This window comes from Lontra canadensis, unplaced genomic scaffold (genome assembly GCF_010015895.1).
Source record: "Lontra canadensis isolate GAN:19392208 unplaced genomic scaffold, GSC_riverotter_1.0 scaffold59, whole genome shotgun sequence".
Classification (NCBI taxonomy): Eukaryota; Metazoa; Chordata; class Mammalia; order Carnivora; family Mustelidae; genus Lontra; species Lontra canadensis.
Genome location: NW_022631053.1, coordinates 4,862,381 through 4,885,037, shown reverse-complemented (window position 1 = coordinate 4,885,037; position 22,657 = coordinate 4,862,381). Strand labels below are relative to the sequence as shown.

Below are 22,657 nucleotides of genomic sequence, written 5' to 3'. Positions count from 1 at the left end.
CCTGCTGGGGCATGCTGGAGACAGGGCAGGTGCACGCGTGGCCAGCAGAGAGCACTAGTGTCCCATCGCAGGCCGGCCTCCCTTTGTGTGGTTGGGAGCCCACCCAGCCTGGTTCCCCTTCCCCAGGCTCTTATGCTTACCTCCCCCAAGGAGACGGCAGGATCCGTGTGGCCTCCTTTCTGTCCCTGTGGTTCAGGTCAGACTAAACGGCCACCCTAGGCACCCTGCCTCCACTCCCCCCGCAAAGAGGAGACAAAGTCAGGCCTGGTGCTTCAAGCCTTTGTTGGGAAAAGGAAGGTCTGGGATTTATGTACATGAGAGAAGGGAGGTGGTACATGTACAGAAAGAAGTAGGTCCCTGTATTCCCCTGCGGGGGCTGGGACAAACTTGCAAGAGACTGAGAAAACAGCTAAGACCACTGTGCCCCCGTCCCCTGCCAAAATACCCTAGTTGTGGAAAGGGGGCGAGGGTGCTGATGGTGTGCCCTTTCTCTAGCGGTCCCGGGAGAACCTCTACCCTTCTGCCCACGCAACGAGGGCAGAGTCAGCCTAGAGTGGAAGGGGCTAAGGGCAGTAAGCATGGTATCTCTCCTTTACCCTTATCACCAGGGCCCAGCTGGGTGGGGACCAGGCTTAGGTGGGCCTTGCTCCTGGTAAAAGATGATCTGAGACTTTTAGGGTCCTGGGGCCCCCCGAGTCTGGACACTTCCAGACCACAGCTGACCAAGAGCCTGCAAAAAGGAAGGGGAAAAAAAAAAAAAGAAGGGGTATCTGCTTTCCCTTCTTGTTCCTCTGACCTAGTGACAAAGGGGGCTGTGGGCCCCTATACAGGCTAAAGCTAGAAATGCTTTTTCCCATCTCCGAGCTGACCCTTGGTGTCCTTTCAGTTGGGAAATGAAGCTGAAGACCTTGGGGCCGAAGTGCAGTCCTGGAGGCATCAGGGAAGTGCCAGGCCCCAGGAGACCCAGGGCCCCCGGTGGTGTCAGGCACGTGCAGCTTTGAGAGCTGGGGTGGACGCTGGGCAGAGAGCAGCACAGCCCTGCACTGTGCCCTCGGCCAGTTCCAGGGCCCCAGGTCCACAGGTTGGAGAGCTGAAGTGCTTCTGCCTTCAGGGGGTTCTTAATGGGGGCCTGGAGCCCGCGGGGGGCCACTGGGCGGTGCGGCACTCCTGGCTTGGTGGCGAACGACAATGGGCTGGTGGTGAAGGCCTGTGGGGAAGACAGAGGCCTATGAACAGGCAAGGAGGCTGGGCCAGGCCCACCCTCTGTCAGAACATACCCATGAGGAGCAGCCCCACGGGCAGGGCCAAAGAAGAGCCAGTCATGAGGCTGAGGAAGGAGAAGCCTTAAGAGAGGCCAGAGGGAATGGTCAGGGAGCCTGCTGGGGCTCTGCATCTTCCGAGGACCAGGTCGGGGTGACTAGAGGCCGCTGGGCAGCGGCAGAGACAAAGTAGACTTGGCGATAGCCAGAAGCTGAGGAGAGCCCCCAGGAGGACTGAGTATCAGGAAACCGGTCAAGGGACATCAATTGCCCCTGGGCAACAGCTACTGCCAGCGTTCTTAATGGCGGGGGTGGGGGGGGGGTGGCACAAGTCACAAAAGATACCCAGGCCTGGGAATGGAGGGAGCCTCGGCCTCAGCAGGGAGAGGTGGTGTCCAGGTCCTGCCCGCTGTGGAAGCTCCCTACCCCTCGGGGCTTAGTAGAAGCCAGGACAGCATTAGTGGGAGACACCACTTCCCCAAAGGCACATGCAAGGGGACAAGCCATGCTTCTCAGAGCACTGGGCATGCAAATGGAGAAGTATGTGCCCCCATCACCGTGAGGCTGCCAGAGGATGGTTCCAAGTCATGCAGGGGAGGAGGTACCTGCGGGCCCAGGAGGAGCCCGGGGAGGTGGGCATGCAGAGAGGGCAGCTGTGGTGCCCGGTACCTGTCAAGAGCCCCAGCCTTGGGGGTTAACAGTTTGACTCATCATGGTGGGCTGCATCGCAGAAGAAGCGTGAGCCCCGCTTGGCAGTACGGGCCGTGAAAGGGACACTCTTCAACACTGTGGCCCAGGAAAGAGACACAGCGGTCAGGCCTCGTGGGGTTGGGGTGGGAGGAGGGCCCAAAGGGGTGAGGTTGGAGTTGGGGAGCCAGGCCCAGTGGCCAAGCCCGAGGGAGGGACGAGGGCCCCACCTGTAATGATGTCCTCAATGGTACCATCCTTCCCCTCGTAAACAGGCCGATGCTCCTTGGCCTGGCGCCTCCTCAGCTCTGCAATTAGCTCCTGCTGTTGCCACTTGTTCCGCTGAGATGGGGTCTAGGGCCAAGCATTGAAGGGGAGGGGAGTCATCCCTACCTACCATGGCTGGTTCCTGCCCCAAGATGCAGTCTGAGGATGCCCTTGGTTGTACACAGCAGCCCATCCCCGATCACTGCCCGGGAACCCCTTCCCAAAGCCCCTCTCCCCATCGCTTCGGACTCCAGTCTCAGGCCCTTTGGGTGGTCTCTGGGCTCCAGTTTTCCATCTCTCTAGTTCTCCCTCCACCCCCTCCTAATCCTCTCCTCCAGGCCCCAGCTCTTGGTCCCACCCACCTTGGCATCCAGTTTCTTGGCTTCCTGAGCCAGCTGCTTCTCCCGCATTACCTCCTCCTGCTTCTTTCTAGCTTCGTTCTCTTGTTCTGCTTCCTAAGAACCGTGGGGGGGGGGGGGCGGTGAGGCTCACACAGGCTGTGAGGGGCGGGGCTGCCACCGAGGGTGGAGAATGGGTGGCAGTGGGACCAGCAACCCCAGGTGGCCACCCTCTGGAGGGGCACTTCCTGCCCCAAACAATGACAGGAAGGGCCTGGGCCCCCACCCTGCCCACCAGTTCACAGCTGAGAGGCCTGTGGCCAGCTTCCATTGCTCCCTCCCAGGACTCCAAGGAGGAGACAGAAAAGGCCCAGACTTGGAGCCCAGCCCTCCCTCCCCCTACCAGTTTTCTCTCAGCTAGATTCCTTTGTAAAAGCCTCTATTCCGCTCACCTTGTAAGAACGAATGAATCGGACGAACACTGGGAAGAATACAGAAGGGGGTGTGGTCTTGGGACTCTCGCCGAAGTAGCGCACAACCGCATTATAGGCCTCCTGGGGAAGGGGTGGACAGAAGGGGGTCAGTCTGGCAGAGCAGGACAAGCCTGGCTCTCCAGCAGGGACAGGAGGCCCACAGAATACAGTGCTTGGGGCCAAAGGAGGAAAGCCAGCAGCCCCCAGCCCCTGTGGGAGGGAAAAGAACCTGGGGCTCCCCAAGGTCCATTGAGTATGTCCCCAGACGTGGCTGCTGGCCACCCTCAAATCCCCTCTCCCCGACATGCAGCCGGTCAACCACATGAGAAATGTTCTTCGGTCCAGGGGCACCTGGGTGGCACAGACCGTCACATTCAGAGCGTGATCTCAGGGTACTTAAGACTCTCTCCCCCTCTCCCTCTGCCCCTCCTCCCTGCATGCACTTGCCCCCTCTGTCTGTCCCAAATAAATAAATCTTTAAAAAAAAAAAAAGTTGTTCTTTGGTCCAAGAAGCAGAACAAAGCCCATCTGGAGGGGCACAAGGCCTTGGCCCCGGCTGTTCGCCTGCCTCCACCCTTCGCCCACCTCAGCCGTCTTGGCGTCACGCTGGAGCTTGTCCAGTTTGCCTTCGTTAGTGCTGAGGAAGTTCCGAAGGACGCTGTTGTCGTGGATGCCGCATTCCCGCCGAATCAACTCCATGCCCCGGCCCAGCTCCTTCACGTCTAGCAGCACGTTCTCCAGGGACACTGTGGTCACCAGAGCCTGGGCTGAGGCCTGCTTGGCGGCAGCCTCGGGTTCTCATGCCCCTGCTTCCTGAGCCACCCGGTGGCCACCGAGAACCATAGACCCAGCTAAGAACCATAGACCCAGCTAACGGGGCTTGCACAGAGGTAAGGGAAAGGAATGGGGGCTGTGAGCTCATGACCCCAAGGGCAAGAGCACAAGAAGGTAAGCCAGAGAGTCTGCTGGTCTCCAAAACGGAGCTCCCTCAGGCATGGGGCAGAAATATCAGCTGCCTTAAGTCTGTGGGGACCTTATGGTTTTTCTAAGCCCTTCACACATCACAGAGAAACAGAGTGTCCAGGGCCAGCCCGGGGGAGTTAGGAGCAGAGACCTGCTTCTGTCCCTCTGCCTGGGCCACGCGGGGGCCTGCAGGAAGACTCCTTCTGGGGTGGCCCCTACCCATGGCCCCAGCGGAAAGCTCAGGGGTCAGAAAGGAGACAACGAAAGCCAGAACCGAAGGGACCCAAGTGTTCCCTCTCCTGAGCTTCCTGGGATTGTCCTGGGCTAGACACGCAGGCAGGGTGGCCGGGCCAGGGTTCCCTCACCTGCCGCGGCCTTCTCCACGAAGTGTAGCTCATGCCAGAAGTTGGCCAGGTCTGGATACTTCTCTTTCACCGTCAAGGCGATGAAATGCAGCAGTGTCATCTTCCTGTCAGTGGACTTGGTGTCCAGCAGCTGGGAAAGGGGTGGGGGTGGTGAGAGAGAGGGCCGAACGCCACAGCTCCTCAGGCTTCCTGGCCCCAGAGTTGCTCCTGCCGTCTTACCAGATCCAGGCTCTGGAGCTTGAAGCCGTACACAGCACCTCGCTTGCTGCTGTTCATATAGTTCCCCAGGGCAAGTATGATCTGTCCAAGAGATGTAGGGGAGGAGGTCAGGCCAGGCCCTGCAGGCTCCTCCCTCCACCCTGGCCGACGGGCCTGTGCGGGTGTTCGCAACCCCTCCCCACCTCCAACATCTGCTTCAGCTTCTGGGAGGACTTGACAGAGGCAGAGGCAGCAATGATGGCGTTGAGTTGCTGGAAGGCGAGATGAAGAGTCCCGTCAGCCCAGGCCGCAATGGGGCGAAGTCAGCCTGACAGGGCGGGTGGGGGAGGGGACTCGCGAGTGGGGTTGGGGCCTGGGGGACCTGGACGGAGGCTGTACCGGTGTGAGCATCTGCAGGTTGTCCTGGAAGTTGCCCAGGAAGGCCATGCCGGCCATCCGCTGCGTCAGCCGCTCCACCTTGCTGAAGAGCAGCATGAAACGGTCCTCGGCCGCCAGCTCATCCAGCGGCTGCCGCTCCCGCTCGTACTGCCGCAGCAGCTTCACCTCTGCTTCCGTGGGCAGGAAGCGCATCAGGCACTCCACGAAGTCCACGGGCAGCGTCTGGAGGTCAAACCTGTGTCAGAGGAAGGAGCCACCTCAGGTCTTGTGTCTGCCCGGTATCCAACACCCCTTTATTCTCTGGGCCCTGGAAGGCCTGAGGGTGGGTTCTGTGAGCAGGACACAGCCAGAGGCTGAGCGCCCATTGCTTCACTATCAGAGCATGACTAACCATCCTAGGGGAACATTCCATGGCCTATTTAAACACCCTTCAGTGTCTCCCCTCTACCCCTAGGGAGAAATCTTTACACCTGAGCATGGCTTACGAGGCTCAGCCTGCAAGACTTCTGCCCACCTGGGTCTACCCTGTCTCTCCTACTCTCCTCCTACACTAAAGTCATAGTCGATTTCCAGTCCCTAGGGCATCATGTTCTCCCTCCAGGCACTGAAATGGACTTCATCTACTTCCTCGTCAGGTCACAGGTGAGACTCCACCTCCTCCGGGAAGCCTTCCCTGACCACCAGGCTCAGCTACCTGGCCTGCTCTGTTCCCCTGAAGCTGCCTATACCTCCGCCACCTGGGTGGTTATCACCCGGTGCTACTGGACTGTTCCCCAGAGACTGGCAGCAACTTGAGTAAAGGTCTGGGCTTAATCTCCAGCACCTCTCTATGTGCCTGGCACAGAGCACAGATGCACTGGGTTCTGGCCAAACCAGGGGATGACTGAGGGGTGTGAGATATTGATGCCCTAGAATCCAGGGAAGGCCAGGATCCTGGGTGGAAAACTGGGTTGCCAGCTGACTGGGACCAGGATGAGGTCAGCGGGAGCCTCACGTGTGGATGGCCCTGCAGATCTCCTCTGCCGAGCGGCCAGCCTTGCGAAGGGTGATGGCCAGGTTCTTGGCACGATTGGCTTCCAATAGGGTCACCTTGCTGGCGGCCTTTTGCGCTGTCTTGTTCTTAGAGCAGATTAGGTCAAGCGCGGGGCCCTGGGCTTTCGTCTTGAACAGTTCTTCAAATTTGTCCAGGTCTAGGTCCTGGAAGGGGGTGACAAGAAGGGAAAATGCAGTGGGCTATCTGACTAGAAGACCCCCTGGACAGTGCACCCGCTGTCTGCTCAGCTCTGGTGCACAGATGCCTGAGTCTGATGGCATTTCTAAGGCCAGAAGATCTGGCTAAAAGCATGATCTGGTCCCAGCCCACAACCCCACCACTAAGGGATCCAGGCCTTGCTACCTCCAAGATCTTCTCATCGTCAAGTTCACTGAAGACAGTGCCGCTGATCTGGTTGGGTTTCAATGCTGTCCAGTTGAAGACAGGCAACCGGAACTTGGTCTTGATGGGTTTCTTGATGCGAATGGCTAATTTGGAAGGAAGATCAGTGAGGGCTGAGGACACTCTCCCTCCATCCCACTAGCCCTGCCCAGAGCTCGGGGGGCACTCACCTGACAGGCCTACTGTCAACACCACAGAGGGAGAAGCGCCAGGGAGAGGTGGGGCTGGGGGACACTTATCTGGGGGAAAAGAAATGCCACCGTGACCCAGGGCCTAAAAGACTCTTCAGAGATCCCTTCCCTGATGCCACCCCACCTGTCTGCAAAGTCTCCAGGGGAAAGAGAATGTGTGAATCCCTGCCCCTGTGGCTCCCAGGGGTCCTAACTCTGGTAGGGCAGGTCTCGCCGGCCTCTGGCCCACTATTTCCTGCTCTGGTCTGAGCCCTCTCCATGGCCATCCTCAGAAGAATCAGGAACGGCTCCTTTACGATCCTTACAATAGACCACGTCTACCCTTAGATACCCCTTCCCCAGTAACCTGAGACTCTTGCCCTCCCTCAACGCTTTCCCACCCAACTTCACATCCTTCTACCCATGTCCCTGGCTTCTCCCTAAGGGAGGCACCGCCACCTGGGGTTTCAGTGTGGCCCTGAGATGGGGCTGCCCCTTGGGGCTCCCACAGTTTTCCTCACCTGGTAACGGGGGCGGTGGTGGGGGCAGGGGAGGAGCTGGCGGTGGAGGCAGCGGCAGGGCCTCCTCCGGTGGCGGGGCTGGAGCCAGGAGGTCCAGGTCAGAGGGCAGCAGGCCCTCACCCAGCTCTGCAGGGCCTATCCGGGCCAGAGCCTCGCTGCCCACTGACTCCAGGCCCCGTGCCCCAGGCTCCAAGTGGCATCGGCGCTGGAAGGCCTCCTCCTTCTCTTTAATGAGCCGCCGCAGCGTGTGGACCTGGTGGCTCGTGTTCTCGTAAGTCTCCTAGTGGGAGACAGTGGGGAAAGGGTACATGGAAGGCACAGCCAGAGTTGCCCCTGAGAGTGGCCCCTCCAGGTTTCTCCACTGGGGTCTCTGGGAGGGTACCCAGAGGCAGAGAGCAGCAGGAACCCAGGTGGGGGCCAGGGAGCCTGGACTGCACAGAACGAGAGGTGAGCTACAGAGCCGCTGGCCCAGAGGGTACCCTCCAGGGTGCTTCCTCTCAGACCGGCCTTAGTTAGGACCTGGTTCCTCAAGGCCAGGGCCAGAAGCTGCTACTGGGCACACCTCCCGGGCCTGACTCCAGCCAGCCACACCGCCCTCAGCCCTCTGGGCGTCCACTGTTCCCACTGCATTTGACCTTGTGTAATCACTCCTGGGCAGCCCCCTGTGGACAATACCCTGCCCTCGCCATCTCTGTATCCTCCATACTCCCTAGAGCAGCACTCCGGACTCTCAGTAGGGTCCTGACGGATGTGTATCAAGCCCCTGGCCTCCCAATTCAGGATACCTGGTGGATAGCCTCAGAGCTACTCAACCTGCCCATTACACAGGGGAGGGAAAAGCAGTAAGAGGGGCTGGTAGGAGGAGGCCTGGATACCAGAGGTGCCTGCGGGTACCCCCTTGCTCCTACCCTCCTCTGTGAGCATCCGACCCACTCTGGACTCAGGTTCCTTCGCCAACTAAAAAATGGGGTGAAGTCATCAGCCCACGCTCCTCTGAGTACCTCAAGTATGAACCAAGATCTGGATTTTCAAAGACTTGACATGACTCAAGACAAAAAAGCCAAATAAAAAACTATGATTTTCAGATGCCTTTCTTATAATAGGATGGAGCTGACTGTATGAAAGAACAAAGAGGAGGCATCTGGGTGGTTCAGTGGGTTAAAGCCTCTGCCTTCGGCTCAGGTCATGATCCCAGGGTCCTGGAATCGAGCCCCGCTTCGGGCTCTCTGCTCAGCTAGGAGCCTGCTTCTCCCCCTTTCTCTGCCTACTTGTGATCTGTCAAATAAATAAAATCTTCAAAAAGAAAAGAAAAGAAAAAGCAAAGAGATAAAAAATAAATTGATAAGGGAAATATTGGGAAAAAAAAAGGAAGAAGGAAAGGAAGAAAGGGAGAAAGAAAGGAAGAAAGGAAAAAAGAAAAGAAAAGAAAAGCCAAGCCAAGCCAGGTCCCCACACCCTGGTGCCCAGCACCAGTCAGGGCCTCCCTTCCCCAGATTACTTGGTACCTTGATGCTCTCTAGTTCCTTCTCCCGCTGCAACAGCTGCTTCTCTAGCTCTGCCACACGCATCATGTTCTCATTCTCCAGGTCCAGAAGCTTCTCCGTGAGCTGCAGGATGGGAAGAACAGGTCTGGTGCTGGCCCTAAAACCTGGGCTCTTTGCACAGCTGGAGCCTCCGTCAGGACCTGGGCCCAACCCCCGCATGCGGGGCTCCCGAGGCCGAGGGGCCCGGTGGCTTCCCTGCATCACTCCCCTGGGCCCAGGGTCTGAGACTCTGTGAAACAGACCACATCTGACTCTCTCAAGCCTGAGGCCACCTCACGCCCAGTCCTAGAGGTCAGTGTGTCTCCTAACCTATGAATTATCCCGGGCCTCAGCCAGAGTGTGTCAGGTTCTGAGGCTTCCCTGGGCCTCAGTATGGAACTAAGACGGCCTCGTCCTCTTCCCACCCTCAGTGGTAGTTCTGGCAGCAAAAGAGGACTACTTACATGGGACACATGTTCCTCCAGCTCCTCCACCTTCTCCAGGGCCACGTTCTTGGTCTCCGCGTCCTCCAGCAAGCCTCCCACATCAAACACATTGTCTAGGTACGCCTGGATCTGCACCTGCAGCTTCTCGCTCTCTGTGTGCCTTGACTTCTGGGAAGAGCAGACACGGTAGTAGCTGGGGGAGCCTTCCGACAGAGACGTGGCCCTCATCACCCTCCATGACCACTTCCTAGATGGGAAGACCCAGGGAGTTCCTTCTGCAGCCGTGCAGATTCTCACCCCGTGGAGCTGCCAAGTTAGACAGCACCCCCTGCAGGAGGGCCCCAGGCCCCCGGGCGGCGGAAAGACAGGCAGGGTTCCAAGAGCATCCACGACTAGGCTCTCGTAGAAGAACACTTGGTGATAGGACTAAGCCGATCCTCTGCCCCCAAGTTCGTCCCCGGCGGAGGCTTGAGTCCAGCTCACCTGCAAGAACTCCTCCAGCCCCAGCTTGGTGAACTCATACTGCAGGTGCACCCGGAAGTTCATGTCCTCTACTGAGTGCACCACGATGTTGATAAACTGCATGCAGGCCACCTGGGGAGAAGCCGCCTGGATGGTCAGAGCAGGGCAGGCCAGAAGAGACCACAGATCCCGGGCGTTTGAACCACTATCCTCACGGGGGTACTCAAAAGAGTGAATTTAAAAAGTCTTTCTGGGAACAATAAGAGTATTTTAGCTTAAAAAAAATCAAACTTAAGATTCAGTGTACGGAAAGAAGTAAATTACATGAGAAATAGAAATGAAGATACAACTGATTTCCTTTAAAGTTCAGCAGGTATTTCTGGAAACAAGACTACATAATGAAAGATTGGAGGCTGAAGGGAAGAGAGGCTAGAGGAAAAGGTTGGGCGAAGCAAAGCAGCTTGAAAGGAGCCAAATCAGGTGCAGTAAGGCCACACAAAGGGGGAAAGGAGGGGAATTCAAGACACAAAAATGTTACTATCCTTAAGTTCCTAAAAGTTCTCTGGGGTAGGTGAGTAGACAAGGAGCACTTACGAGTGGAGACAATCGTTCTAGTTTCTAGACAGAATATCAAGATAAGCTGTTGCCTTGGGCCTATTCTCAAGGAGCATGGCAGCCTGTTGGGCACGTGCCTGACCCAGGCCCAGCTCCTCACCATGAAGTCGATGTTGCTGTCCTCATTCCGGAAATACTCCATCAGCTTCTCAAAGCGGTGTAGCTCCTTGCATACCTGAACAAGCAAATTTCTCAGTGAGAAGCTCTAGCCCGTGCAGAACCTAAGCCCTTGAGCCCTGCTCCCAGGAACATCACAGCAAAGGGACTGGTTCAGACTAAGCTTAACCACAACTCTTTCTAGGCAGGGAAACATTTGTGACACATAGAAGAAAGCCTGTAAGTGTAACAAGCTCTCCAAGTAGAAGAAAGCCTTGGGTCACTGGTCTCCCATCAACTTGCCGAGGGTACCCAGTAAAGCCTGGGCCATTAGTCTGGCCTTTAGGGGCCTCTGGGGGTAGGCCAAGAAGAAACACAGTTGCTCAATTATTGAAGGAAGGAGGGAGGAAGGAGGGAGGTGGGAGGACATAGCTGAGGTCCTAGTGGGGACACAGGAGAGGGTCCAGGGTGCAGGAAAGCCCCTGTGCTGAGAGGGGTCCAGAGACACTGCTGAGCCTTTGGCTTCAAGGAGGAAGAGCCATTTCCTGGCTTGAACAATGGATGCTAGGGAAGAGGTCCAAAGAGGAGGAAGGGGTGGGACCAGCAGCTGCGACTGGACATCGAGGAATCCTATGTTCAAGCAGATGAGGGTTTCAGAGTCAGGCCCAGAAGCTGGGGAAATTCCAAGTAGGAGCTTCCTCTCCCCTCACCAATAACAGCCAACAACTCAGGACAATCCTTGCTTGCCTTGTCCCCACACTGCAAACATGCCTGCCTTGGGTTCTACCAGTGGGTTCTCTGCCTCAGAGCCACTTGGGGGGCCCTGTTAAAGCACAGGTCCTCAGCCCCCCAGGAATAAGTTTAACAAGCTCCTCAGATAGGCAGATGCATGGCTAGGTTAGCGCCACTGGACTGCAGCCCTCAAGCGAGGGCCTCTTCAGGGAGCCATTCAGGAGCTGTCTTGCCATAAGATCTGGTAAGGCAGTAGTTCCAGTTTTGGTGCGGGGAAAAAAAAAAAAAAGTAGACAGGGCAGCCTTCTTAGTTAAGCACAGGCTGTGAAAATCATCACTGGGCTGTGTGAGATCAGAGCAAGGGGTGCTTCCCTAGCTGGCTCCCCACCTCCTCAACACATGCACAAATGTAGGAGACTGACCTCTTTGAAATTGTCAAAGGCAGCAAGAATGATTTCGTGGCCTCCCCGCACCAAACACACAGCTGCCAAGAGCTCCAAGACAAGGGCTTTGGTCCTAAGGGGTGGAGAAAAAGGATTAAGCTCCTCGCTCCCCACCCTGGCTGCCAGACAGTTTGCCTCCACGAGGAGGTGAGCCCCTTCAGAGCAGAGACAGCCTCAGAAATCAGGGGAGTGGGTTTCGGAAAGAAAGCAGGGGAAGGAAGGCTTGTCCCTCACTGAGCTGTGCAGACCGGAGGAAAGCCAGGGACATTCCCTGTCCTCTGGCGGGGAGGTGAGGGAGCAGAACCAAGGCTCTGACCGAGGTCACAGGCCCCCGGAGGCCAGGCAGGCGTGACTGCATGTCAGGGCCAAGTGGAGCCCAGATCTCTAGAGCCCTGTGCACAGTCAGGAGGAGAGGGGAAGGAAGGAACTCACCTTGGATTCTTGTTGTTGAGGCTGAGTGCGATCTCATTGACAGCGTGGGGGTGGGACATGACCAGGTTGAAGCCATACTGTAATAAGGGGAAAGGACAGAAGGAAGGAAGACCTTGATGGTGGGGAAGGCAGCTCCCTGCTGGACCTCCTGGACTGTTGGCCTGGTGCCCTCCCTGCTCTTTGAGTTTAGCAGATGAGGCAGGATGGGTAGAGCTTCTGCAGCTAGTGCTGCCCACTTACCTGATAGTTCATGATGGCTCTGAGGCAAAGGATACAGACATGGACATCATCCTTCTGGCTCACCAGGCGGGAGTTCTTCAGGGCCCTGCGCCCAGGGAGAGTGCTGTACCTGGGGAAGAGGGAGCTGCTGATGAAGGGTCTAGGAGTGCTTGCCATCACCCTGACAGCCAACAGCTGTCTGTGCCTCTGCAGCGCCCAGAAAGGGGAACAGGGGGCCTTGAACTGACAGCCTCAAGAGCGCTGGAGGAGGGGCAGTCAGGGTGCTCAGTTGTTTTCATCTCTCTGCCATTGACCTTTGGGAATAAATATCCAGGATCCCAGCTTTATAATCAGTGCCCAAACCGTCCTGAGCCCAGGGGCCCTCCGAAATATAATGGCAGGTGTGCAGGCCTTCCTGGGCCTCAAGATGGATCCAGGGAGATGTTCATCTGAGCTTTCCCTCCTCTTCTTCCAGTCGCTGCATCTTCCACGAATTCCCTGGGGCAGGAGCATCTTGGTTCCCATCCCACTTCTATGTCCCAGAAAGGCAGACCAGACCCCCCAAGACAATAGGAGGGCCAGGGGCTACCTCTCGATTGGCCCCCAGAGATGTTTCATGAAAGAAAGAGGATGCACAAATGATGTGTGCTCAGGCATGACGAGAATGACGAGAATGACGAGCAGGGTCAGAGGGACAAAACCCAAAGGAAACCCGGAGAAAAGCATGGCCACAAGAGGGACACAGACCACAGAAAGGGGCACAGGGCCCAGAGGACAGCCTCCCTGGGTAGGAGGGGCTCTGAAAAGTCATTTGGTCTGTCCACCTGCCTCCAGGCAGGACAGCTCCTAAAGTACCAAAATAAAAAAAAAATTAAATTAAATTAAATTTAAAAATATATATAAACACAAGGAAGGCTTGGAGAGAAAAGGAAGAAATGAAGGGAAGGTAAGCAGCGGGCAGGTTGGGTGGGAGCTGGTCTCGGAGCAGCTGATGGCACAGAATGCAGAGCCAGAAGGCAACAGACATGAGGGCAGGAGCTGGATCACCGGTGACGACCAGGGAGCTGCACGAGGGCCGGTCCAATCCAGGAGGCCAGCAGGAATGGTAGAATGAAAAAGAGGAATGGGGGGAGCCCCTCGAGGGGGAGTGTGGAGAGGGAAGAGCTGGAACCCCAGATGGGGCGGGCACAGCCGAGGGCGATATACTTACCCAGGACAGATTGCTGGGCAGAGTCAAGGAGACAGAGAGGACAGACCAGAGACAGACTGGCAGGCAGAGGGCAAGAGAGCTGAGCCTGGAAGCAAGAGTGGAGGGAGGAGCAATGAGCACTCACCCCTGGCCCCGAAGACCGGGACTGGGGGCTAGGCAGCAGGCAGGCAGAGCGAGAGCACACATACCGGAGCACAGACTGGCGCGCAGAGCGAGCGAGGCTGTTGGTGAAGGGGGCTGACAGGGCGCTGGGTGGCTGCAGGTCCTCGATGGACCTGCTCCAGGACCGAAGCTTGTCAAACGCACCATCGTCACCACTCTCCAGACCCTCAAAGTCAAACCTGGAGCAGGAGAGGACACACAAGCGCACACACAGGAGAAATTCAGTGCTAAGCCCCCTGGCCTGACCACCCCCACCCTGTAGACCTCCAGGGCAATAAGAAGCAAGGAGGGCAAGAACAGAAAGCGGAATTGGGCAGCAGAGACCCAACCCTGGTCGGGAGAGCCACCAACACAGGACAAGGGCAGCGGAGGCACAGGGAGCAACCCGGAGAGGGACCTGCAGGGATGGGAGTGCTGACAGGGGTGAGCTGTGGCTCCCCGCTGACCAGGCAACTCCAGGAGTGATCTCTTGGTGGGCCCCAAGGGAATCTTTCTGTACTCCCAGCCTTAGAGACCATGTCTCAAAGAAGCCATGGCTCCCTGTGGAGAATCTGCTCTGTGGGAAGTGTGGTAGAGAACTAGCCAACGCTGGTCTTGCTGGTTGGCTGATGGCAGCGGCCAAAGCGGTCTCTCAGTGCCCTGAAGGGGCCTGGCTGGTTCTGGACTGAGCTCACAAGAGCAGGTCTGAATGAAAGGAAATGGGGGTCCCAGCCAACCTAGAGTGGGAGATGCCACTAGGTTCAAGAGTACCATGGTCCCATCCCAGCACTGGGGTTTAATGGCTGGGTTTTCTGTGGTTCTACTTGAGACTGCTAGGTTTTCTGGAATAGAGGCTCCTTGGGCTCCAGCTTCCCTGGGGGAAGAAATCACAGGTCGAGGGTGTGAACTGGGGTCCTTCATTCCTACAGGAGTTGGAATGGTATCTCTGTCACTTTGTACTTCTATGACTGCCACCAGCCATTTGGGAGTGCGGCCAGAACAAGGAGGATGGCTTGAGATCACTGGGGCCTAGTCCATTACAAGTCCCCACATCAGGGTATACCCACTCTGGGAAATCAGTCCCACTTTTCTTTCCTGTCCTCTTTCCCCAAGTAGGTCATTAAGGACTGAACAAGCAGGGGCCCTCCTACAGGCTCCTCCTCCGGGGAACCTTCTGCTCAGACATTCATAACCCCAAGGTCAAAGGCACAGAGGCCAAGGCTTTCTGAAATAGGAAATGATATCTGCAGATGACTGAATGTTCCAAAGGAGCCGGGGCAGCCTACAGAGCCCCGAGGATGAGAAGTTTAATGGGGCGCTCAAGTAAATACCAGAGGAGGCTCCCTGACAGGGAACCTTGCCAGCGGCTTCTCTCAGTCAGTAAGAAAACTCCCTAGCACCGGTACATGCAGTTTACAAATCAATGTTTTCACCCAAACTCTGTTTGGCTTCACCCTTTTCCTTCCAACCCTTCCCAAGACACACTTTCTCTCCCCTTCACACCCTCTCTCTACCCTGAAACTTTCTTTCTAAAACAGAATCAAGAGCGCAGCTGTGGACACTGGAAGACTGAGGATCCAGCGTATTTTGGTTTCAAGCAGCTGGGATTTGTTTGCTTTTTGAACGAGAGAGATAGGCTTATTTGGAAAAATGATCTACATCTTTTTACTATAAAAGCTTTGAATTTTTAAAAAAATCACTTCAGCAAATGTTTTTCATTTCTTTCTATAAAAAGAGTCGTTTTTAAAGGGAGAGGAGGATCACGAGGCCTGAATTCTGCTGGGATGGGAACGGGGAGTAGGTCACTCTTGGTTTTAAGGAGGGATGACCTGGGAAGAGTGACAGGCCAAACCAAGGAGAGGTGTTACTTCGAACCCCTAAAGAGCTAAGCCTGAAGATCTGGGGACCAAGGAGAAGGTCCATGGGGTAAGGACAGTAACAGCAAAAGTGAAAGCCACGGCTAGGACTGAGTCCCAGAACTGAGGAGTTCCCCAGGATGTGGGACTTTTGGTGTCAAGGCTGGGAAAGGTCACGGGCAAACTGGGACTATCAGTCAGCCAAGGGCTGATTGACGTCTTGGCTCTAAGTCTGAAGTATTCCCCAGTCATCACGCGAAAGGGGAGTATAAACTCTCTCTCTTTCCCTATATTCAGGTAATTATGGTAGGTTACACCACCTTGAATAACAATAATTAACAATAAAGCAGCTAGGGCAGAACAGACTTCCCAACACTACTAGTTGCTTTACACACATTATCATTTCAACCTTACAACAACCCTGGAACACAGATCCCCTTTTCTATAAGAGGATGCAAGGGTGCTTGAGGTCACCCTGAGAGTCAAGGACATAACTGAGACCCACGACCAGCTTTGTGGCTGTCCTAGTCGAAAGTGCTCCTTTTCACTACCTCATGCCACCTCCTCATCCACCCATCCCCCCAACTGATTGAAAATGGCTCCGAATACTTCATTTTCAGTCTGGGTCAAAGGTCATGCCAGCTGCTCCCCGGGCTCTGCTTTCAGCAATGACCTGGAGTAACCCTCTCACATCTGGAGACCCAAAGGAGATTCAACTCTCCAAAGGCAAATGAATAACTCCCACCGGGCGTCTCTCCCAGAAGCCAGGACATTTCCTTGGACTGCTCTCAGCCCAGAGTCTGGATCCTTTGGGTTCTAATCCTGAGTTCCCTTTCCACATCTCCCTCCTTCTGCTTCCCAAAATGTACCTTCTGCTCCAGCCACCTGGCCTGCTTCATGGATCCAGTGACGTCTCCTTGGCTGCCTGCCCACTCCCACACCACTGCCTGGGCTCTTCCCTCCTGGCCTGGGACTCCCATACTGCAGTCTCACCCTTCCTCAGCAAATCAGAATGGGACTGTGTCCTCCCTCGCCGGTTCCCAACCCCAGCCCCAGGGAAGTACTCACATGACCGAGCACTGGGCAAAGGACAGGTAATCCACCAGCACATCCAGGCCTTTGTTTTCATCATTCAGAAACTCCCGAACCCACCTGCGGATAGAGGACACATAGTGGAGGGGTTTGCTAAAGGGGGTCAAGGGTGAGAAGAGTGAGGGGTCTCTGACCCAACACCCACTTCTGAATCCTCTGGAACTTAGCACCAAGCTGGGAAAACTCTGAGGTTCCAAACCCATGGCAGACCCATCCATGGTGACATCATGGGCCTAGACCTCTGCTAGGCCAGGGAGCCAGGGATGGGGAAAGGTACAAGGCCTTCCAATACCATGTCAGGCACACCAGCTTTCAGGTACGCCCTCCTAAACGGCCAGGGCCCTGGCTCAGTCTCGGTGAGTTTCGGCTCAGTTTTGGTGTCCTTGGTGTCTAACACAACACTGAGTGTGCTGTCCCTGCTTGGTGTTTATTGGCGGAATTGTGGGGAGGTTGACCAAGAGCATTTACCACAGGCCCTTGTGCACAGCTGTGCCTGACGAGGGCTAGCACATCTCCAACTGGACTGAAGTCTTGGTTGAAAACAGGCAGGAAGGGCCAAAGAGAGCTCTGGAACAGAGACATGTTGGGCCAAAGGGCCCTTCTACCAAGTTCAAGGAAAGATAGTTTGGGCCACAGTGAGCTAAGAGGGATATGCGGGAATTCTGTGTGTGGTCACGGTGATTTTGACAGAATAAGAAAAGGATGGGAGAAGAGTCAGGGACTCGAGTAACTCCAGAATGACTATGACCACTCAGAGCCAGACTGAGGACTCAGGCCCCTTCAGCCAGAGAGGCAGGAAGGTGGACAACAAAGACCCTAAAGACAATGGCCCTGGGCATTTCCACTCTTCGGCCTTCAGGCCTCTTCGCCTGAGATATGCCTGGAAGGAAATTCAAGGGCCAATCCCAGGAGGGCTATTACAGGACAGGTTCATTCCACAGCACAGAGAAACATAAAACTCTTAGGATAAAACCCTGACTCTCCTCAGTGCTCCGTTCCCTTGGCTGTCTGGGGTTCTTCAGAGGCAGCTGCACCCAACAGCCCAAGAGGGCTGCCTCTCCCCCGAGGCTGGGACACCAGCGCCATGTTTGCCGGCCACACCCTGGGGCACAGTGAGAGCTTGGGCCAGGAGCACCAGGCTCAGCTGAGGCTGACTGACACCGGAGCTGCCTGAAGTTAGCTTCCTCTCTGGGGGCCGACAGGCCTCCCGTTTCCTGTCTGTCTGCTCTCCAGCTCCCCACCCCCTTCTCATTTCCTGTCTGAGTCTACACTGCTATTTTCGGGATCTTGACACTTTGAGGAGAGGTTAAAGGGCACTTCGGCAAGGCAGAGAAACCAATACAAACCGGAGAGAGGAGGAGCTGGTGAGGCTCTGGAATCCCACTTCCCAGCCCATCTGGCTCCAGGGCTGGAGTTCCCATTGGGCTGGCCCTACACACCAGGCTTCGGCAGGTCCTGGGGCGGATCAGGCTGAGACAGAAGCAGGAGCCTCCTCTCCCCCCCTTGCCCTGGGCTCCTACCACCTGGGAGCACCCACACCTTGGCCCGACAGCCTGACAAACTCTTCTTGCCTAGGAATCTGGGAAGGAGCCTGACCCTCCCACATAACTGCCCGGAGAAGCCACAGTTCAGACGACAGGAGCTCCTAAAATGCCAGACGCGAAACTGTTCCCTGGGAACCGAGGGCCAGGTCCAGACCTCTAACTCGTGTGCCAGCTGCCAAGAGGCCCCAGGCCTGGGAACCACGCTGCTCTCGCCCCAGCTCCTGGCCGATGGCCAGAGAGGCAGGCCCCAGGTAGAAAGGGTGAGCAGAGGGGAGTGTCGCACACGGCTCTGGGGTCCTCTCCTGTGAAGAATGGGCTCCATCCTCTTGTGGCCAAGACTTACTAAGAAAGAACAGAAGGCCTGAGAGGGAGGGGAGGGGAGTAGTACGCCCTGCAGGGAGGTGTGAAGGGCGGTAGGTGGGATTTGGAGTCACTTTCTGTCTCACTGCCCCATGCTCTCCCCTCTCACACACAGGGTAGCTGAGGAGGCCCTGCCACTCCTTCTGTGAGGACTCACCACATACAGCAGGAGGCTGAGTTTCACGTTTGCTAGCATGTCAGCTTTCACTCTTGTTCATGGATGGGGTGTGGAAGCCAATTCTGGCCACCAGGCACAGCTGCTGAGGCCAGGAACTATCCCTTTCCTGTTCTGTCCTGCGCCATTTCCCCCGTGACTGCTGCCTCGGCAGCTGGCTGCAAACAGGTAGCCTCTCTGAGAGCCCCAGGCAGGCCCAGCCCAGCATGGACAAGCGGGCGGCCGCCACAGGCAGGAGGGGAAAGGCAGATGACGTTATTTGGCTCTTTCCACCCCTGCTGTCAGGAAGCCCAGGACCCTGGGGACGGCACCTGCCCAGCCACCCTCTCCTCCATCCCAGGCTCGACTTCTCACTCCTGTGAGCTCTCAGTATCTGTGCCAGCCTCCCCCCCCACCCCGGTCAGGATTGTGGCCCTGCCTGCCGCCCTCCATCAGGTTTCCCTTGCTATCCTCTGTGTACATTCTCTCTGTCTCTGTCTTGCTCTCACTTTCACTACATATACTCTGACTGGTTACAGTTTTAGAAAACCGAGACCACTTGCCATCTGTCACTGTACCTTACGCATTAGCCTTCGGCTTGTGCAGCAAGTTCTGGTTCCCCACTCAGAGACTAGCAAACAAGACCGACGCCGTTCCTAGGCACCTGTCAATAGGCTGGTCTGTAGATGCAGAAAATATTCAATTCCTGGTCCCCACTGCCTTGATCTACTTTCTTGGTGCCCTAGGAAGCTGCTTCTGCTCATGAACTGAGATGGTCTTGCAATCAAGAAAATAGTCTTCTGGGCACCACACAGTCTGGGAACGAGGTCTCAGCTACCCAGTGTAATGTGCTCCCCCATCCCCAGCACTCTCTGGGCCTCCCTTGGCCCACCCCCAGGCCACAGGCAGACTCGAGTCTCAGCTGTGACAGGAATGTCATCTACTTAAAGCCACAGGCTGAAGACCCCAGGAGAGGCCCCAAGCTTGCCAGCAGCATCTAGTCAGCAGCTGGCAGAGCCAAAAGGGAGAAAAGCCAGAAAAAGAGCACTCTGAAGCTCTGGGGAACCCAAAGCCGTTCAAGGGGCGACCGTGCCTCATGGCCGGGAGATCAACAAGCCACCCATCCTCAGAGACGCCGGATCCTGATGGCCGATTCTGACTCACCCAATGTGGTTGGTGCGAAGTGAGATCTCCAGCTCCCTCAGTACTTTGGTTGACTCCTGCACTCTCCTCCTGAACTTCTGTAAACATGGAATTTCCTGTCACTATTGGAGGCCCCCGATCCAACTTTATAGCACAAACAAAAGGGGTAGAAAAGGATAGGGAGGGGACACGAGAGGGCAGGTACAAGCCTTCCCTCTGTGAGGAGCCAGCCACTCCAGGCCCATGGCCTCAGAACCCAGAAACCCAACTCCCATTGCTCAGAAGTGGATGTCTCACCCCCAGTCACAGGGTCTGACCCCCCAAACCCCACAGGACTATAAGGGGCAGCAAGGTGGGGCCTCCCTGCCTCACGCTTCACCTTCCGGGTTACGCTGGGGTCCAAGAAGCTCTGGAGTTTCTGGATGTAAGTGTGGGGAGGATTCTTCACCTGGAACCGTTCCTGTGAGGGAAACATGCGTATGCGCACAGACACCCACAGTTTGAGGAGAGTGTCAAGGAAGTCAAACCCTGATGGCGTTCAGTGTGAGGGGACCCAGACTCCTCAAGTTGTCAGCTGGCTCTTAACAACATCAAGCCAGAGTCTCTCTTCCTTGACTTATTTTCAGGCGCTTCTCATCTACTGCCATCTTCCCCTTCTCTGATTAGTGATCTCTGAGCCTAAAATATTTTTCTATGTTGAAAATTATTTTAAGAGCCTGCTGCTTGCTAAGATGTGGGGATTAAAGAGCTGCTAACACCAAAATAATGGGGCAATTGAGAAATGGTGTCCACTGCCTAGCTAACTGATGGCCCGGGACTAGGAGGGCCATGGAGAGAGGAGCGAGGCTTCGTAGAATGCAACCTCTTCAGCCCTAAACCCAGACTTGGGGTTGCACTGGCTTTGTAGCACTAACATGTCCAGGGCTGGAACACACGTTCTGTTCCTTGCCCAGACCTCAGGCCCCAGGCCCCAACCATCGAGGCAACCTCAAATGCTGAACCTGCTTTTGGCAAGGTCATCCCTCGATCCCCTTCCACGAAGGGCACGGGATCATGGGACTCTGCCTTCCCCATTTTGGTCCAACCCCCGCATCAGACCCAAGAGAAAACTCGGGGAAAACTCTTCAGCGTTCTGGTCCTATTAGGGCCTTCACCACTGAGATACCTGCAGAGTTGAGGGGTGGGGGGAGCTACGTGGGGCTCAGGGAGAATGATCTCATGTTAGCAAATAGAACCTAAACACAAAATGAAAGCAAAAAGTAAGATGTGAGAAAGAGTCAAAATTATGTGACCTGGAAAAGACTGGGAGATCATCAATTAAAGAAACTCAGTGCCAATAGGCGACTGTTGTCCAATCCCAAGCAAGGGTCACCATGCTTGCCAGCTCTGCTTAATGCAGAACACGAGGAAACGGGCCTTCCCTGGAGAGGTGGGGAACGGGACTAGGAGCTCTGAAGAATAATTCCACCTCAGGTCAAGCAGCCTGATTTGGGTGGCAGTGGAACATAACAGCTAGCACAGATGGGGTTGGCTGCTTTGCCCTGGTGCCAGTGTCAGGCACGGAACTGAGCCGCAAGTTCTTCATCCATAAAACGTAACATCACTTTCCTCAGGGGGGTTTTGTGAGGATTAAATGAGATATTTCAGTATATATAAATCCTTGGTCCCCCGTAAGTACTTAATAAATGTTAGCTATTCTGGTTCTGTTTGGGGCTTGAAAAGAAATCATAAATCTGTGAGCGTGCCAGGCGAAGCTTCCACGCCTCCCGAGAGGTAAGGAAGTAAAAGTGGACTCTCCTAGCTACGCAGACAGGCCTGTCGGAGTTCAGAAACTCGTGACTTGTGAAATTCAAATGCATGCAGGGTAAAGAGCCAGGCCATGGGTCCTGGGTCTCAGTTCTGAGCTCAGTAATAATCTCTGTAGTCTCTTCCAGCTCGAAACACTGTTCATGTAGGGAGAGCTTCCAATCCTCATATTTTGAGATTTGGGAACAGAAGACAACAGAGGACTCGGTCTGCTCATTCGAAGATGCCTGTCAGTAATGAGAAAAACCTGAGGTGCCAGGGCTCGGGCAGAGCGAGAGAGAGAGAAGGTCCTTTGGTCTACCCTGCCAAGGAGGGCCCTCACCCTGGGGAAAGGCAGAAACAGGCTATGTTGGGAAAGACACCCAACTCCTCTGCAGACAGCCAGCAGGACCTACACAAACTTCCTTCAGGCTGCTGCCCATCAGGAGGAAACCAAGACAGCTCTTTGCAGGAGTCAGAGGGGAGCTTGGCCTGCCAGCCCTGTGTCTGTGAAGAGAGCCCTCTTGGTACAAGACGTGAGCACGGACTGAGGCCAAGCCCAGGCCAGGGTTTCTCAAGGGACTCCAGGGCTGCGGTCAGTGCCTTTGGCCCTGCTGCCTTGTCCAGCCCAAGACACAGCCCCTACTCCTGGGCCTCGCCCCAAACCCCGTACCTGGTCACAGATCAGATCCCACTTCTTCTCATTGTCATACTGCCGCAGGAGCCGGGCCTTGTCGGGAGGCAGGTTCATGGAGCTCTGAAGAGAGAACCTGAGTCAACAGGGTTGAAAACTCCCTGCACCCAGAGGAGAGAAAGGGAGAGCATGCAGGCCTTTCCCCTTCTGGGCCCTCGGCTTCACCCTAACACTCTGTGGCTGATAAGGAGGGCTTGGAGAGGTGCGATGGTCCTGCCTCCCCCCTTCATATTTAGTTCAGTTTGGTTGAGCAATGTTTTCTAATTTAGTGAGTTGAGATTAACTTTATTTTGAATGAAAACAAACATTAAAACCGAAGAGGCTAGAAGATAGGAGAAATCCCTCCAAGTAGGAAATACAATGTTTCACGAAGCTTTTTTTCTTTTCTATTTTAAGTATATACATATACATAGGCACACACACCAGTCATGCCATAAAATGTGTTTCTTAACTTGGGACAGGGCAAAAAAGTTTGAAAGCTACCTGTTTAGAACAGCAACTTTCAATCTGCTTCTCCCTCACAGCTGGAGGGATGCCTGGCCTTCCTGTATCATACACGACCATGGGTGGACGCCAAGCCAGCCACAGCTTATGTGGATGCCACAAGTCTACCCCTTTGCCCCATATCAGGATGC

The 22,657-nt window shown here is 55.6% G+C and overlaps 1 protein-coding gene across 1 annotated transcript in view; it reads right to left on the bottom strand.

Moving 5' to 3' along the window:
• Positions 1-265: 265 nt before the first annotated feature.
• The window catches only part of FMNL3 (formin like 3), a 53,271-nt gene continuing 30,879 nt past the window's right edge, over positions 266-22,657 (bottom strand). Inside the window, 26 exon segments of the mRNA XM_032876850.1 lie at positions 266-1,207; positions 1,929-2,045; positions 2,177-2,300; positions 2,576-2,668; positions 3,004-3,105; positions 3,610-3,770; positions 4,353-4,482; positions 4,572-4,652; positions 4,754-4,822; positions 4,950-5,184; positions 5,944-6,146; positions 6,346-6,470; positions 6,555-6,623; positions 7,076-7,355; positions 8,581-8,682; positions 9,063-9,212; positions 9,528-9,638; positions 10,222-10,296; positions 11,372-11,465; positions 11,825-11,901; positions 12,065-12,173; positions 13,442-13,594; positions 16,319-16,402; positions 19,565-19,641; positions 19,923-20,003; positions 22,002-22,085. Coding sequence (XP_032732741.1) covers positions 1,954-2,045; positions 2,177-2,300; positions 2,576-2,668; positions 3,004-3,105; positions 3,610-3,770; positions 4,353-4,482; positions 4,572-4,652; positions 4,754-4,822; positions 4,950-5,184; positions 5,944-6,146; positions 6,346-6,470; positions 6,555-6,623; positions 7,076-7,355; positions 8,581-8,682; positions 9,063-9,212; positions 9,528-9,638; positions 10,222-10,296; positions 11,372-11,465; positions 11,825-11,901; positions 12,065-12,173; positions 13,442-13,594; positions 16,319-16,402; positions 19,565-19,641; positions 19,923-20,003; positions 22,002-22,085 — 2,961 coding nt within the window. The 3' untranslated portion in view covers positions 266-1,207; positions 1,929-1,953.